This window comes from Gopherus evgoodei, chromosome 3 (assembly GCF_007399415.2).
Source record: "Gopherus evgoodei ecotype Sinaloan lineage chromosome 3, rGopEvg1_v1.p, whole genome shotgun sequence".
Taxonomy (NCBI): Eukaryota; Metazoa; Chordata; order Testudines; family Testudinidae; genus Gopherus; species Gopherus evgoodei.
The window spans coordinates 158,241,723-158,258,481 of NC_044324.1; the positions used below are offsets into that span (position 1 = coordinate 158,241,723).

The 16,759-nt window shown below is 39.1% G+C and overlaps 1 protein-coding gene across 1 annotated transcript in view; it reads left to right on the forward strand.

Moving 5' to 3' along the window:
• The window catches only part of BIRC6 (baculoviral IAP repeat containing 6), a 338,471-nt gene that overhangs the window by 83,310 nt on the left and 238,402 nt on the right, over positions 1-16,759 (forward strand). Inside the window, 6 exon segments of the mRNA XM_030557127.1 lie at positions 133-479; positions 3,514-3,733; positions 9,381-9,514; positions 12,219-12,356; positions 13,984-14,111; positions 14,711-14,842. Of these exon segments, the coding sequence (XP_030412987.1) occupies positions 133-479; positions 3,514-3,733; positions 9,381-9,514; positions 12,219-12,356; positions 13,984-14,111; positions 14,711-14,842 (1,099 nt within the window).

The window sequence follows — 16,759 nt, forward strand, 5'->3', positions numbered from 1 at the left end:
TCCCTCTAATTTCAGTATTTATTTAATAGTGTATATAAAGTAACAAATTGAGTTTTAGCAATTTAAATCTTAAGTATGTGTTGCTATATATGAATTACAGTTGAAAGGTATGCTGGAATTTTCCCCCTGTAGGTACAACTTGGCATGCCATAGACTGGAAATCCTTTTGCAAAACATTGACCTGCCTCCACTCAACAGTGCTAACAATGCCCAGTATTTTTTGCGAAAACCAGATAAGGCAGTAGAGGAGGACAGTAGAGTGTTTTCTGCTTACCAGGACTGCATTCAGCTACAGCTTCAACTCAATTTGGCTCATCATGCTGTACAGAGGCTCAAAGTAGCTTTAGGTGCAAGCAGGAAGACACTAAAAGAACAACCTGACCCAAAAGAGCTGATTCAGATGTCCTCCACAGAGCAGTTACGCACCATCATCAGATACTTATTGGATACTTTACTTAGCTTACTTCATTCCTCCAATGGTTAGTGGTTTTTTCAATATTTGCAAATACGTCAGTTAAAATATTCAAGAACACTTCTTCTACCAGTGTTCCAGAAACCTTGAAAAGCTTAATTTGCTAATTTTTTCAGATAGCTTTTTGAGCAAGATGATATGCTAGTAGTGGTCATGTTTATTGTCCCATTCAGTACATAGAAAGCTCTTATATTATATTGAAGTCACATTTACTATAAAATAGGGTGGACAAAAATGAATGATTTAAAAAAATGTGAAAAATGGATTATTTTATTTAAATAAATCCTTTTTCCCATTTAAAAACAGACTTGTTTAAAATTAAATTTGAAATTGACAGCCTACATTAAGGCCTAAACTTCTATAATTTAAAAAATCATTTAAATGAAAATATGCTGCATTGATGCGCTCTCATCAACTTTTAATGAGATAAAGGATGCTGCTCTTTTAATTGTATACAGAATTGGGGGAAAATTCTGTAATTTCTGAGGATAACTCAAGTGTTATAAATATCACAATATCAGGTACTGCATTGAGCATCTCTTAAGTCTTTATTACTGGTGCAAATGCTGGTATTTACATTTTTCCAACTGTAAGTACGTAATTTTTTTATGCAGGGAAGCTTTTGTTTTAATTACTTTTTGGTTTCAGGTTTAGCTAGCAGAATATTTTCTTGATTTGGACTAGCGCATTCAAAGTGTATAAAGCTATAGAGATTTGAAATGAGCAGGAAAGTTTGTTTGCCTCTTCCAACCTATGAATAAAAACCCAGTAGGAGAGGATGAGGTCTACTAATTCTAAAAACTTCAAAGGCCTGATGCCAGATTTTTAAAGCTATATAGGCACCTAAAAATTCAGGTAGGTGCTGAATGGGATTTTCAAAAGCACCTAAGCAGGCATTCAAAAAGGTATCGACTTCCCATTGATTTCAATCCAAGTGTCCATCCAAAGGTGGTGGTAATTTTTCTTATTTAAAAAATAATAAATGCATCATTCATTTAACATAATAAATAAAATAAGAATCTGAATAAATGTATGTTAAGCTATATAAATGCTTACATCTGGTTTTAGTGTAGCCTTCTGGTTAGCAAAAAGTACCACTGAATTTAGTATAAAATCTGTTTTTTGGTTGCACATAAACATATTTTAATGGTTATACCAACCAATGAGATTGAACCTTTCTTTAGGAAAATAACTAAGAAGTACTAATGTAAAACAAGATTAAAATCAATGATTTAAATACAAGTTTTTTGCTTCCTTAATTATAATCATAATTATAATTGGTAAATTAAAACAGTCCATCCTTCTTTAAATTAGGTAACCTAATTTAGCAATCACTGCATAAAATACTTAAATATTAATTGGAGCAGAGATTTGGACCTGAATCTCCTACATCCCCGGGAGTGCTCTAACCACTGGGCTATAGAGCATTTTTCCTCTGTCTCTGGCCAGATGAGTATTTTATACAAAATGTAAAAGCAGCAAAGAATCCTGTGGCACCTTATAGACTAACAGACGTTTTGGAGCATGAGCTTTCGTGGGCGAATACCCACTTCCTCAGATGCATGTAATGGAAATATCCAGGGGCAGGTATATATATGTGTGCTAGCAAGCAGGCTAGAGATAACGAGGTCAGTTCAATCAGGGAGGATGAGGCCCTGTTCTAGCAGTTGAGGTGTGAAAACCAAGAGAGGAGAAACTGGTTAAAAACTTCAGGACCAGACTTCAAAGAGAAACTGCTGAGCTTCAGTTCATCTGCAAATTTGACACCATCAGCTCAGGATTGAACAAAGACTGTGAATGGCTTGCCAATTACAGAACCAGTTTCTCCTCTCTTGGTTTTCACACCTCAACTGCTAGAACAGGGCCTCATCCTCCCTGATTGAACTGACCTCGTTATCTCTAGCCTGCTTGCTAGCACACATATATATACCTGCCCCTGGATATTTCCATTACATGCATCTGAGGAAGTGGGTATTCGCCCACGAAAGCTCATGCTCCAAAACGTCTGTTAGTCTATAAGGTGCCACAGGATTCTTTGCTGCTTTTACAGATCCAGACTAACATGGCTACCTTCTGATACTTATACAAAATGGAACAGCTTCAACAGGAGAGATTTAGACCCACCCTAGAATACTCCATTGCCTAGTGGTTAGGTTCAAATCCCTGCTGCTCTGGGGGGATTTGAATCTGGGTCTCCCACATTCTGGGTGAGTGCTCTAACTGCTGGGCCCTTGGGTAAAAAGGGGGGCACCAACACACATTTTGTACGGGGCCCAATCAGTGGGTGTATTCCATGGTGTTTCTGAGCACACCTACTGGATTGGGCCTCAAAGGGAGAAGCCTAGTTTTAGGATCCATCCAGGGTTTAGGCATGAGCTAGATGTTGGGTGTCAGGACTCAGTAGGTGATTATGCATATGCCCACCAGCAGATTTTTAGGCACCATCGGGACTTCATAAGTGGAAATTTAGGTGACTGTAAAGTTAGGTAACGGTTGGGTGAGGATTTTGATTATGGTAGTTTTGGATTTAGATGCCTAAAGTGGCAGTTAAAGGGTTAAATTCCCTTGTGGTTCTTTGGAACCGGAGTCTCACTGAAAGTCACTGAAAAGGGACTTAAGCTCCTATGTCACTTAAGGATTTTTGAAAATTTTAGTCTTAGCTTTTAATAGTCACATTTTTGCCTGTTAAAAATTTCTAACATAAAATTATAAATATAGGAAAAAGCCATGTAACTTTGAACTTACTTCAGTAGCAATCTGGAGAACCAAACATGCTTCTTTAAAAAAAAAAAATTTTTAAATAAGCCATACATATAATGAAACATGCTGAAAATAAATGTAAAACTTATAATGTTTCTCTATGGATACCGTTTGACTGTATTTTTACCTTACATTCACAGATAGCGGGAGGGGGGAGAATGTTATCCAATTTATAGCATTCCTTATGAATGTAGTAATGTGCTACTCTTTAAAATCTGAACACAAACAACTCTCCCCTTAAATGTCCATATGCATTTCTTTTGATTTCTTTCTCTTATAAGGGCACTCTGTTCCTGTGGTTCTGCAAAGTACGTTTCATGCTCAGGCTTGTGAAGAGTTATTTAAACATCTCTGTATTAGTGGGACCCCAAAGATACGATTGCACACTGGTCTTCTACTTGTTCAGCTGTGTGGAGGTGAAAGATGGTGGGGGCAGTTTCTCTCTAATGTTTTGCAGGAACTGTACAACTCGGAGCAACTTCTTATTTTCCCACAAGACAGGTAAAGTTATTCTGGCATAGAGATACGTTGTAATGTTTACTGTGTATGAATGATTTTATCTAATTTTATTTCAGAATGTTACATTTTTAACCTAGTATTTGGGAAGATGGCAGATGCATTTTTTTCCTACTAGCACTAACAATAGAAGTCCAGAGGCTTGAAAAAATGCTAGTTCTGATTTTATATATCCTACTGATGCTGTTTTTCAATAAGCTTTTCATTTTAAGAAGTCCCTTTTGATTTAAGCACTGATTGAAAAGATTGCCTAAATTGGAGGTAAAGTACTGTCATGTGTCTGGAGCCAAATGGACTTATCCAACTCACCACAAAGATGAGAACTTCCTTGTAATAAACTGATGATCTGATCACTACATCTAATTACAAAGAACAACCACTAAAATTATATTTAAAGAACAATTTCTTAACAGGAGATCTCCATTTTGGCAGTCTGATGCAACTTAAAAGTGAGTCCAATGCTTTCTGATGAAAAGCAGAGTCAAAATAGAGCATTTCTAAGTTGTAAAGGAAGTATATACACTTGTAAGTTCTTAAGAGTGTTACTTGCATGGATTTCTGCTACAGAAGTGAACACACTCAAAACTTTTGGCTTAGCAGTATCTGGGGATACAGGAGTATTCCGCCTCTGTCCTCTTGTGTTGATCTTGATCCAAAAATGTACAAAGGGGCACGGCTCCACCCACCGGGCTTGTTGCTGTGAATTCAAGAGGCAGTGAGCAGGTATTCAGTGGTGTCAGTCACTGCCTCTGTCTTCTCTCTTGAACGAATTTACCTCTTTCTCATATCTTACCAGCTTTAAGCTGTGCCCTTCCATCATTTCTGTGATGGCCAAGAACATTTTGTACCTATTTTTTCCCTTCAAGAGAAAGTTGCATTCATGCTGTGTGCGGCACCTCTAGTAACTGCACGTATCAAAACTTGAGTCTCCTGAAACTCCACCTGTTGGGACTAATGTTTTGGAGGTGCCAGTGCCAGGTATATAGGTTTTGTGCCTCTTGGAAATTCATTGTCTATGAAACTTGACAGTGTTATCCTGCTATGCAAGTTTGGATGTCCAGGACCATATCAAGCTGCCCTTGAGGATCTCTAATTCAGTTGGATTTAGTTTTATTCCCTGACACTGGAATAAATAGGAGTCAGTTCAGCTGTCGAGTACCACATTCACTTTGCTAGCATGTTCAGGTAGCAGGTCTTTGAAGAGCTATCTTACTAAGTACTCTGACTTTTTTCTGATCAAATTGGTGCCATGACTCAGTAATTCTTGGTCTATAACTATGGGCCAACTTCATTGTGCAAGACATTCTTTGTATCAGGAGCCTCATTACTGCACTGATGCCTTCCTTTGTTTTGGGTGTCTTTGTCTCATCTCCGCAGTGGATGTGTCTGCACTGGGAACCCACCGTTCTGTCCCTTAATATAAGGGATTTAGACAACTAGATGAGTGGCCCTTCCCATTAATTATAAAAAGCCTACTGGGATATCTGGTTGACCTCAACATCCATACTTATCTCCAAAATAGTGATTGACATTATCCAGTCCCACAGCAGGAGTGTGAATTCATCTAAACTCAACCATTATTCAGCTCTGTAGTTATTCTTTAGCCCAAATAAAATCAGGGAAATCTAGCAGGCCAAGCAAAGTGAGGCCTTACGTTCAATTCAGTGGAGCAACATGATGGTTTTTGAAAACATCTGTTCAGGACCCTATTGATTTTGATAAAAAATGAAAAGCCTGATGTCCACATATATAATCAGAACATTTACATAGGAGGGGGAAAAGGCAATGATCTCAGAGGCCTTCTCAGGGAAGCAGAGTCATGCTACATATAGGAGTGAGGCAGTGACCTCAGGGTTAGAGTTCAATGTGGAGGTTGGGTGTGTCTACTATGGCCAGACCCCTCCTAAACTGGGCCACCTGTCTGGGTTGGTTAAGGGAATGTCATAGTGGCTGGTGTTAAGGGGGCAAGGTTCCATCTGAGTATACAGCTCAGCCTACATGAGCAATGAAATGTGCAACCTTCTCTAGTCCTCATTCACCACCTAAGAACAGGGAGCCACGAGATGTTTTATATAGCATGTCTGCAGACAGTATAAAGTAACAAATAGTCTCAGCTCAATACAACTTCCTAACCTGGGACAAACTGCTTCCACTGTTACATGAGTAAGGCTGGGAGTCTGTCAGGGAGGTCATGGATTCCATGACCTTCATGACTTGTGCAGCGGCTGGTGCTGGCACTAGCAGTAGCAGTTTGGGTGTGTGGAAGGGGGCTCAGGGCTAGGGGCAGGAGGTTGGGGGGCACTTACCTCAGAGTGCAGGGCTCCCACTGGCATGGCCCTTCAACTCCTCCTAGACAGAGAGGCCTAAGGGAGAGTCTGCTTGCTGCCTGCACCCACAGGCCCCACCCCAGCAACTCCCATTGGCTGCGGGGGGAGGGGCGGTTCCAGGCCAATAGGAGCTGCATAGTCAGCAGTTGTGGCGGGAGTAGTGCATGGAGCCCCAGCCCCTCTGCCACCTAGGAGCTGCAGGGACACACGGAGCCTCCCCAACACCTGCGGTGCCCAAGGACTGCCCTCATGCCCCCTCCCCCCTGAGCACCTGTGGCCCCCCCCCCAGCCAAGTTTTAGCTAAGGATATATAGTAAAAGTCATGGACAAGTCATGGGCTGTGAATTTTTTATTATTACACATGACCTGTCCATGACTCTTTTACTAAAAATACCTGTGACTAAAATATGGCCTTATACATGAGGAGCTGAAGTGAGACCAAGGAGGATGACTAATTAGAGCTGTATTTTAACAATACCTCAAAATTCTGAGAAACTGGGGCAGGTAAAATCCTTTTTCTTTGCAGAATAACTTCGTAAGTACAACATGAGCATGAGAGACCACTAAAGAGGTTTCCTCTCCCAGCTGTTTCCAGAACTAGAGCTGGGTGAAAACTGTTTTTTGTTCGTTTGCTGCCAATTCCAGAAAAATCAGTGTCTAGAAAACAAATATATTTTTGTTTTGAAACAAAAAATTCAGAAAATTAGAAATTCAGAAAAAAATTCATGTTGGATTAAATAAAATGCCTTCTTCAACAAGACCTGACATTTTTCATTTCAATTTTGGGCATTTTATAAAGAGGGAGCAATAATGGCAATTCGCAGACATCCATAATGAGAATGATCAGTTATTGCGCCGGGGGAAAAAAATGAGAATTACTGCATAGGTTAGTGCTCTCACGTAGAATATGTGAGACCCACGTTCAAGTCTCTGCTCCAACGACTTCTGCTTTTTTAAAAATTTAACAGCTTCAACAGGAGAAATTGTGTGTCCCACACCAGGCTATCCTGTAGCCCATTGGATAGAGAGCTTACCTGTGATGTGGGAGATTGTAGTTCACATTCCTTGTTCACATCAGACAGAGGAGGAATCCAACCTGGGTGTCTCAAATTCCAGCTGAGTGCCCTAACCACTGGGCTAAAAGTTATAAAGAGGGTGGTGCCATCACCACCACCACTTCCTCTACCAGCCTAAAAAATAAATGTCAAAGTGAACAATTTCATTTCAGCATTTCCAAAACATTTCATTTTTTCAGTTCAGTAACTACTTGACAACCTTGACTCAATTTCATGAATAATTTTGGGTTCACCAAAACTTCGTTTTTCAGCATATATGTTTTTTGACAGAAAAATTTCATGCAGCTCTAGCTGGAACAGGTGCTTTAGACAAACCCCATAATACATAATTATAGAATAACTCTCACAGAGGAAGTTGCTTCCTCAGTACCTAACCAGTTAGTGATAGTCCTGTTTTGAGTGATTGTGGTTTATATCCCATTGTCCACTTTTCTGCTTACTGCAATTGTGGATATTATCCATAATCTTTTTTGAATAGTACTAATCTCTTGGACTTAATATATTAGGGTAATGAGGTGAAAGGAATGTAATGATTCTTTAACATTTCTGTTCATCATATTAATTACTACAAGCAGACATATCAGGAGATCTGCAGCTCAGATTTCTTGGGTTATTAATAGGCAACAAGTGTATCAAATTCTATACAAACACATTGCTAATTACATTTAATAGCTATATAGGGCTTATCTCTTCTGGGATCTCTCAAAGGCTATTGGAATTGGTTTTAGAGGTTTTTGCAGTTCACTATTAACTCTGAAACTTAATGATGACACTTCAAATGCTAGTATTGTTACACTTTTTTTAGTGACTTGTCCTAACAAAAACATCGTCTTTCTTATCCAGTGTGGTTGAATCGTACCCATCATGTCTTTCCTTCTGCTCACTTCAAAGGTGGCTACAAGGAAATACAACAGCAAAATTATAAATCTGTGAATCACAATCCTTTCTTGGTTTTCGGTGGTGTGCACTCAGGTGATCCTTCAACATATCTGTGCTTTGGAAGGACTGAATAGGGACTCCTGGAGACACTCTGGTGCTCGTTCTACATTTGCAGGGGTTGCTTCACAGCAACATGAGCTGCTTTCTTCTTTGCAAGGTTTAGATGGGTTTTCATCACAGAGATCTCAGTTACTAATGGTTTAGGAAGTAAGAAGGTGATTTGAAAACAGCTCAATAGAAATATAAATCAAGCAGCACCTGGAACACAGGTCCAACCTCTTTGGAGTAAGAGCAGAAGACTAGGGCTGAGAATCAAACCCAGGTCTTAAGTGTAATGAACTTAATTGCACGGTTTCAAGGCCAGCCATTAGTCATCTTGATTATTCATATTTGATACTATTCTTAAAAAAGATGTTAAAAATTTTCAGAACATCAGCCATAAATAGTTGGCTGCTGTATTGGGGTGTGCAGGCTTTTGTAGGCTTAGAACACATGGACCAGCCTGTTCGCTTTACCTCAAATAGGAAAAACTTCTGCTGCCACTTGAACTCTCCCTTGTCCTTCTGGATTTTTTGATGAGTCAAAAGTTGGAAAATTCTCTTGCTCACATAGGTATTCCAGCAAACTCAAAGCAGTGCTATTTCTGAACTTTGTTTTTGAGCCAGGTGCCATCAAAAAGCATCACCTTATTCCCTCTTCATGACCTGCTGTCAGTTAAATAGAAGAGTTTTTTCCCCTTGGGGAAAAAATGATGGTAAATTGTTAAAATGAAGGTTACAGAAAACCTTACAATTCAGGCAAAAGGAGTGCACCTACACTAAGATAATGTGGTGTGGATATGTGGTAGATGGGGAATTCAATCCATGTACGCTTTCAAGTATTCATTGTTTTGCTGTACCCAGATTTATAATATTAAAGTAGGGACAAGTAGAATAAGAAATGAAACTGGTAAATTCTCAGTGAAGAAAATGCATAGATTGGGAACTCTGCAGGCTTCTAATGGTAAGTAACTGCTCATGACTTAAGGTTAAAATGAGAAACTGCAGATCTGATGATATTACATTGCCCCTCTGATAGTACAAATTGAACCGTGCCTACCTTTTTGAACTGCAGCACTCATTTTTGTTGTTTTTTTTTTACTCTTACCTTCCTTAATCTTTGATTTCAACGTGTGGAAATGTTGTTTAATGTATTTTCCAAGAAGTATTACTGCATTTAAATGCTTTTTATCAGAATTATAACTGAAGAGAATTGTTCAATGTGTTTAAACATTTTTAATTTTATTTTTAGGGTCTTCGTGTTGCTTTCCTGCATTGGCCAAAGGTCACTTAGTAACAGTGGTGTCTTAGAAAGTTTGCTTAATCTCTTGGATAACTTGCTGTCACCTCTGCAACCTCATTTACCTATGTACAGGCGCACTGAAGGTAGATCTTCGTTTTAGGAGCTATATTTTCAAATTAGATCTTGATTCTAATTAAAGCGTATATTTTCATAATGGGGGCTGATTGCACCTACTATCAAAGCAGGCTAAGTTAAAATCCCCTTTTTTGCTTACTTGGAAACATTGATTTTTTTGGTGGGGGGTTACAATTTCACATTCTTGGTCTTTGCCCAAACATGACTTTTATTTTTTTTTCTTGAAATTTTGGGCAAAATCTGCCTCACTATTCTTGTTCAGTTAGGATGAAAAGGAAATTTACATGTTTAAAAAATTATCCCACTATGTTTTCAGACAGCTGTAGCAAAAGTATCTGAATTTCAGAATTAGGCACAGATACAGTTCTCTTTGGGAACTAGTCTTTGCTTGTTTAGCAAATATAGTTGGATTTAATTTGACCAAATTATGGCTGTTTTAATAGATGATGCGGAATATAAAATTGTGTTAAGTGCATAGCTAAAGTGCCCTTAACTCATGAGTAGCTAAATGTTGTTTTTTTCTAAATATTCTGACTTAAAATGTTCGTAGCTCTCTAAAAGTACTCAATTGATATTCTCCAAACTAGACACGCTTTGTACAGCATCTTAAAATCATGACAAATTTGAAGAAAATCAGTTAATTATCTTTGAAATTTTGTGAATTTTAAATTAGGGAACATCCCTTAACTCATGTGCACTTACAAAGTTATAAAAGGCTCATCAGCTTGAATTAATAGGTTTGCAAGCTTGGTAAATGCCAGCTGGTTCTCTGCCTTCCTACTATCCTGAATCCCTCAAACATAGGTTTGTAAGTGACAAAGGGGAGTTGACTTAGCCTTTGGTAGACTGATGGGGAGCAGTATCACTGCCATAGCCTCTCACTTGGTTCTCATAAGTTCTTATGATCTGCCTTTGCAATTCCTCCACCCCTTTTGCCCTGTTCCCCGAGCTGCCAATTTCTCCCTTATCTTTTTGCATCACTATTCCTGCTCACTGAGGACTTAAGAGCTTCATCTCTGTTGGTTTTCCAGCTTCCTTCCTCTTGGGCAACACAGGTAAACACTAGGGAATTACTGAGTGTGTGATGAGCGCACCAAGTGTGACATAATTCCCACTAGAGGGGAAGTGGTGAGAAGAAGCATCAAATGTATGTAGGGAGCAAGAAAAGGAGTGAGAAACTAATGGTTCTCTCCCATTAGTCCTTCCGCTAAGAGTCAGAAAATAAATAAGACACAACAGTAGGGGAGAAAAAGGTGTTTGGGATGAAAGTGAGGGGCAGTGCTAAAATTTGGGATGGAGGGGGAAAAAAGGGAAGAGAGTTTAAGAAGTACTTAGATATTAAGAGAAATTGAAGAACAGAGGTATTGATATGGAGAGAAGGAAAAGACATAGTATGATCATTTAAAAAAACAAAAAACAAACAACTTTTAGACATCTTTCTGTGGACCAGACTCCTATACTGTAGATTATATTCCTTGTTTTTTAGTCTGAAACCTGGACTGATGTGCAACAGTAGTCACCCAGATGAGCCATCCTGCCTCTTGTCCCTCTAGTCTGCATTGCCAGTTCCGGGTCCTACCATTAAGTCTCTTCTGTTACCATTTAAGATGGGGCAGTGTGTTCCAATGGACAGAATACCGGATGGGGAAGTCAGAGTGCCTGGGTTTTGTTGCTTGCTCTGCCAATGACTGGGTGTGACACCTTGGGCAAATCACTTTTGTGCCTTGGTTTTTTTATCTGTAAATTGGAAATAATGATACTTGAGTTTACTGAGCATTTTGAGATAAATGGACTAAATGTCCTGTGTAAAAACTAAGTCGTTATTAAATGTGCCACTTAAATATAGTACTTACGCACAGATATGAAAATGTGATTTTTAGCCTGCAGCGTGGTACACAATAATCTCTGGCCTACTGGTGCATGTTGTGTCTATATAGGCATCCAGTTTAATTAAAGACATTGGTTGAGTGACCTGTTTGATTGTATAGGCTGATGGCCATTGATACTCGCTAATTAGTGTGTTTTATAACTGTTTTGAGGTCAGAAGAATGACTCATTGATTCAGAAGGATTTCTTGTGTGAGGTACAAGTAGGTTTTATGTGAGTCGCATGCAAAAATCCCCACCACCCTGTTAGCATGCATGAGGCCAATGCAGGCAATAATGATATTAGGTAGTGTTATCAATTTGCAGGAGGTACTACATCTTGCCTCAGTGTGAGAGTTTCAGCTTTCCCAGCAGCTGGCTGAGAGTTCACTTTAAATGAGAGCTAGTTTGCTGAGGAGCCATCTGTGGAAAACAGGGGAATGTTAGGGGGTTCAGAAAAGTAACTGCCCCTTTGTTTGTGGAGCCTTGTTTGCCTTTTGTTACCAAGGTTCACAGTGAAGGGGACATGAACAATGAGGGAGAATCCTTCTATTTCCATTTTCATCTGATGAGAAGAATTGTGATCTTTGCTTTTGGACCTTACTTCAGCTCTTCATGATTCCCTTCCTCCCAACTTCTTTCTGTGCTCTGAGACTCCATGCAGTGATTCTTGAGTGCAAGTCCTTTCCTCTGCCTGTGGAAGGAAACACGGAAGCCTTTATTACCTGGAACTGTGTATGCCATAAAATGTCCGTGTGGAGATTCTTTAAGCATTGCTTTTCTGATTTAGTAAATTTCTGAAATTAGAACAATCACTCAAATGTCACCTAAAACCTACTTGTTTAAGGGGTATTGGACATTCCCATGATCAGCTGGGTTGTAATGCTGGTATCCAGACTCCTAGACTATGTGGCAACTGTTGAAGATGAAGCAGCAACAGCCAAGAAGCCTTTGAATGGAAAAGAGAGGGAGAGATTCCTGACAGGTATGGAACACTTACAATATTTCTAAATCAAGTCTAGATTTTAGAGATCTTTGTAAAATGTTCAGTACTGCCAGCTCCAGTGTTCAAAAATTAGTCAGAATCATGAGATTTTAAAAATACAGCTTGGGATCTATTTATTAGCCTTTTGGTTCTTGAGCTATTAATGGTTTACATTTTCAAACTCTCTTTTTCACAACCATGATGGATATAAACTTAAAGAAAAAGAAAAAAAAAAGTTGAGATTCTCACATTATCCCATGATACCAGGAGTTGGAGCTTTAAGGAACATGAAATATTTTGAGACTGTCAGTAATATTGTGAGAGTTGGCAACACTGTTAAACCAAAAAAAGGACTGGAGACACTGGATATGGTTTAATCAGGCTGCAACTTTATTAGATGTCTGGGACTACCTGACAGATAAGTGTACAGTTCAAGTAACTCCATGATCATTTCAATATCTACCCAGGGGTTTCTGCCAGCCAACCCATTGCTGGGACGTGATTGTATCCCCTCCCCGGCCCCAAATAGGTTATAAAGGAAAATGGGAGTTGACTTCCAGTCATAGAACCCCTGTTCTACTCCTTAAACAAACACCTCCTTTAAGTCCTTTACCAAGCCATTTATCTGGTCACTGTATCCCTTCCCTCTGGAGTACCTGCACTGGACATCCACTCCATACTCTAGGCTATGATGTCACAACTCCTTACTTAACTCACTTCCCTGTTCACCGTAATAAAGCCTCCCCCAAACATGCTGTGGGTAAAGCAAAAACCACACCACATCATCTTGGTCAATCTGGTGGTGAGGGAAAATTCCTTCCTAGCCCCCTGAGACAAGAGTGGCTAGTGCAATGCCCACAGTGGGTCCAGACCAAACTTAGTATTTTGCCATTTCCAAGGGGAAGGAGGGTGAGTGCTGCTCAGCCTGGTCCTGAGAAAAGAGACTTTTCCTGCCAGGCTTGCTCTTGGTCAACTCTCCAACCCTTTCGGTCCCTGGGGGATGAGTCAACGTTATCACACTAACCCACTCTACGTTTTCAGCAGCTTCTGTGCCTCTCTCTCGCATCCCACCTGTAAAGTGCTATACTCCTTTCCCCAGCAAGCTGGACAGTGGTGCCCATACTTAAGGTGTGGTGCAGTCAACTTGATGTTTGTGTAACTGTGTGTGTAGGTAACGTCTGAGGAGAATGGTGTGTTTGAGTAAGTGCATTTTAATTTCTAGCTTAGTTGTGGGTGAGGTGGTGTGTGTGGGTTGTGTTTTTTTTTTTGTTTGTTTTTGTTTTTTAATGTTTTTTTGAGTAGTGTCATCTTTCAGGAGGAGAAATGTGAGTGATAAGGATTCACATTATGGTGCTTTTGGTTTGTATGAGTTGAACTAGTCTTGTTTGTTCCTTTCATACTTCAGAATTTGAAAATAGTAAATGCAAAATTGTACTGTTGACCTTTTCAAGCTATGCAATAATGCTGCCACCCAAAGTGAGGATTGCATGACAGATAGTTTAGTAGAAGCCTTAAATTTAATGCTCCATTTTTATATTTAGTTGATAGAATGAATTCTTTTTGCTCTCAACTATTTTAGGAACTGTTAAAAGTGAGCCTCAAATATTGATATGTTTCTTTCCATTAGGCAACCAATGGAGTTTTATTAATAATAGCCTACATACCCAGAATCTGAGCAGATCTTCTAAAGGCAACAGTAGCCTAGATAGATTGTACTCCAGAAAGATCAGAAAGCAACTTGTTCATCATAAACAGGTAACTTTCAGTGTGTACTGGCATTTTTAATGTAAGATACTTTAGTAATGTACCTTATTTCTTAAAATTCCAGCTTTGAGCACGGAGCTCATTCAATCTTGCTTTTGCAGAGGCCTGGTTCTGTAGCTAAAAGCTGTCTATCTCTCTTGACATGTATCTCAAACTGCAGGGCATGGGATCTGCTGAAATCATTCTAGTCTTGTGGAGCATATTGTTATACTTCCCTGTGGTCTATATTTGATAGTAAAACTTTTGCATTTTTGGTGAATCAACAAACATCTGAGTGCAAGCTTCTAGAGGCTGACCAGCTATAATTCAACAGTATATCATTTTAAGACTGTGTTCAATTTTAAATGCACCCTGTACAGATTTTGTGACCCTGTGTTCATATCTAAAAATTCTCTTAAAATATTGGTGGTTCTTAAACCTAATCTGCTGGCAGTCCACTGAAGTTGTATACTTTAAAGTTGTACAAAAACTAAACTTAAAAAGGCTCAATTCGCAATTTGAATTGAAGTTTACTATCATATGAAAATACTGATCCTTTTCGCATCTTATTGCTTAATTTTTTTGTTTTTCCTATTAACATTTTCTTTTAGCAACTTAACTTATTAAAAGCAAAACAGAAGGCTTTGGTGGAACAGATGGAAAAAGAGAAAATACAAAGCAACAAAGGATCATCATACAAACTTTTAGTAGAACAGGCAAAACTAAAGCAGGCTACTTCAAAGGTATGATGTTCTGAAACTGCAGTTCACTTGTTGTCTGTTGTCTGAAAAGACCTGTTCCTGCAAAATCATTTTTGTCCTGGGTTGACTTTATACAAAAAAAAATAGTGTTTCGTGCTGGCTCTTATCAAGGCTGTTCTGTTTGCCGAATTCAGCAGCCATCTGTAAATGTCTGGCTTGGGAAAAATGTTTTAGTTGATTTTGCTACAGGCACCTTTTAGCTGATCATAGCCAAAATCACCAATAACCTAGAAGCATTTGTAGTGTCAAACTAGTCTATAAATCACAGTAAACACCTGACAGCACTTGTCTATAAAGAACTGAAATTGTGCTTTATATGGCTAACTTATGAGTGTGATTTTTAAAGGAAATTGTCTTGGATGAGTAGCCAAAAAGTAAGCATGCCAATACATCTGCTTCCAAAGCAAACAAATGCTGTATTGAAAACACTTCCTCTTATTTTTTGGAAGTTTAGCTTTCCACAAGCATGGTGGCAACATATAAATCCTAGCTTCTTGTTATGAGCTCTGGATACTGGGCATGAAAAGAAACCCAGGCATGCTCAGAGAACAATCTAGTAAACTTCAGTGCCTTGTCTGCCAACAGAAATGGAGCAGGCAGTACGGACGTTCCTTTGAGCATAAAACAAGTAGACCGGTGGCACCTTAAAGACTAACAGATTTTAAGGTGCCACTGGACTCCTTGTTGTTTTTGTGGATACAGACTAACACAGCTACCCCCAATACTTAAAACAAGTAGGACTCGCTTCATAGATACCATTTAGATTTTTACCTTTGGAAATCTTTAGGCTTTGGAAATCTTGTTGCCTATTAAGACTTCTGAAAGTCTTTAAGGGATCATAGATTCATAGAGGTTATAAAAGAGAAATAAGCATGTCACTTTATAATTACCATGGGAAAAAATAGGGTTAAAGAAACACCAGCAAATTTTATCAAGCGCTGCATTTTCACTAACACTCCTCTGTCATGAGTTTCATTTTCCTGCTCTTTCTGCTCTATTCTTGAGTTGTTACTTAAGTGAAATAGACTCTTCTGCAGCAGTAACAATAAGCCACTTCCCATCTTGCTGTGGTTAGCATGTAGTCACTTTTCCCTTGCACAGTAATGGAAGGGCCAGAAAGATTTTGCAGTTGGAACAGAAGGCACTCCATAGGTGATCAGGGGAGGGGAATAGTAGGTCTGCTAGCGAACACTTACGGAGGATGAAGGGACTCAGCCACTGATCCAACTGTAAAGCAGGTAAGTGAACTGGCTGGCCAATCCTGGAACTGAAGACTCAACAGTGGAATGCAGCACTTTTTATAAGTCAGTGACACAGTTTTAAACACCTGCACTGCCCCACTGGCTGAAATATGCTGTTGGTTAAAGCTGTGTGGGATTTGCTTTACAGCAATCCTGCTTCTGTTGAAAATAGGTTGCATTAAAACCTTCCACATTTAATATGATCTTTATTAAGATCTATCTGTTGTATATATGTACATACCATGTATGTGATAAATTATATTTTATGCAATTTTGACCACATCACCTGCAAATCAGTGCCATCTTACAGCATTCCAAACTTTGGGATTAGCTTCAAACAGCTGCCATGTTTATTTTAAAACTAAACAAAAAAAACCCTGTCCAGGCAAAGGTTTCCTTGTGTCTCCCTTCCCCCCGCATACTTCCCCCCCAAAACAAACAAACAAACAAACAAAAAAACCCTGCAGCAAAATGCCAGTGACCCTTGCTCACTCTGAAAAAAAGATTGGGGATGAGCAGGTGGTACTGTTAAAATAGTACAGGATTCTGCCCAAACAGTGACTAATTGAAGGTATCCAACTTGCAATTTATTAGTACTAGAAATGACGACTGCAGGCTATTGATTACCATATAATAAATCCCAAAGGGAGAGGCAGGA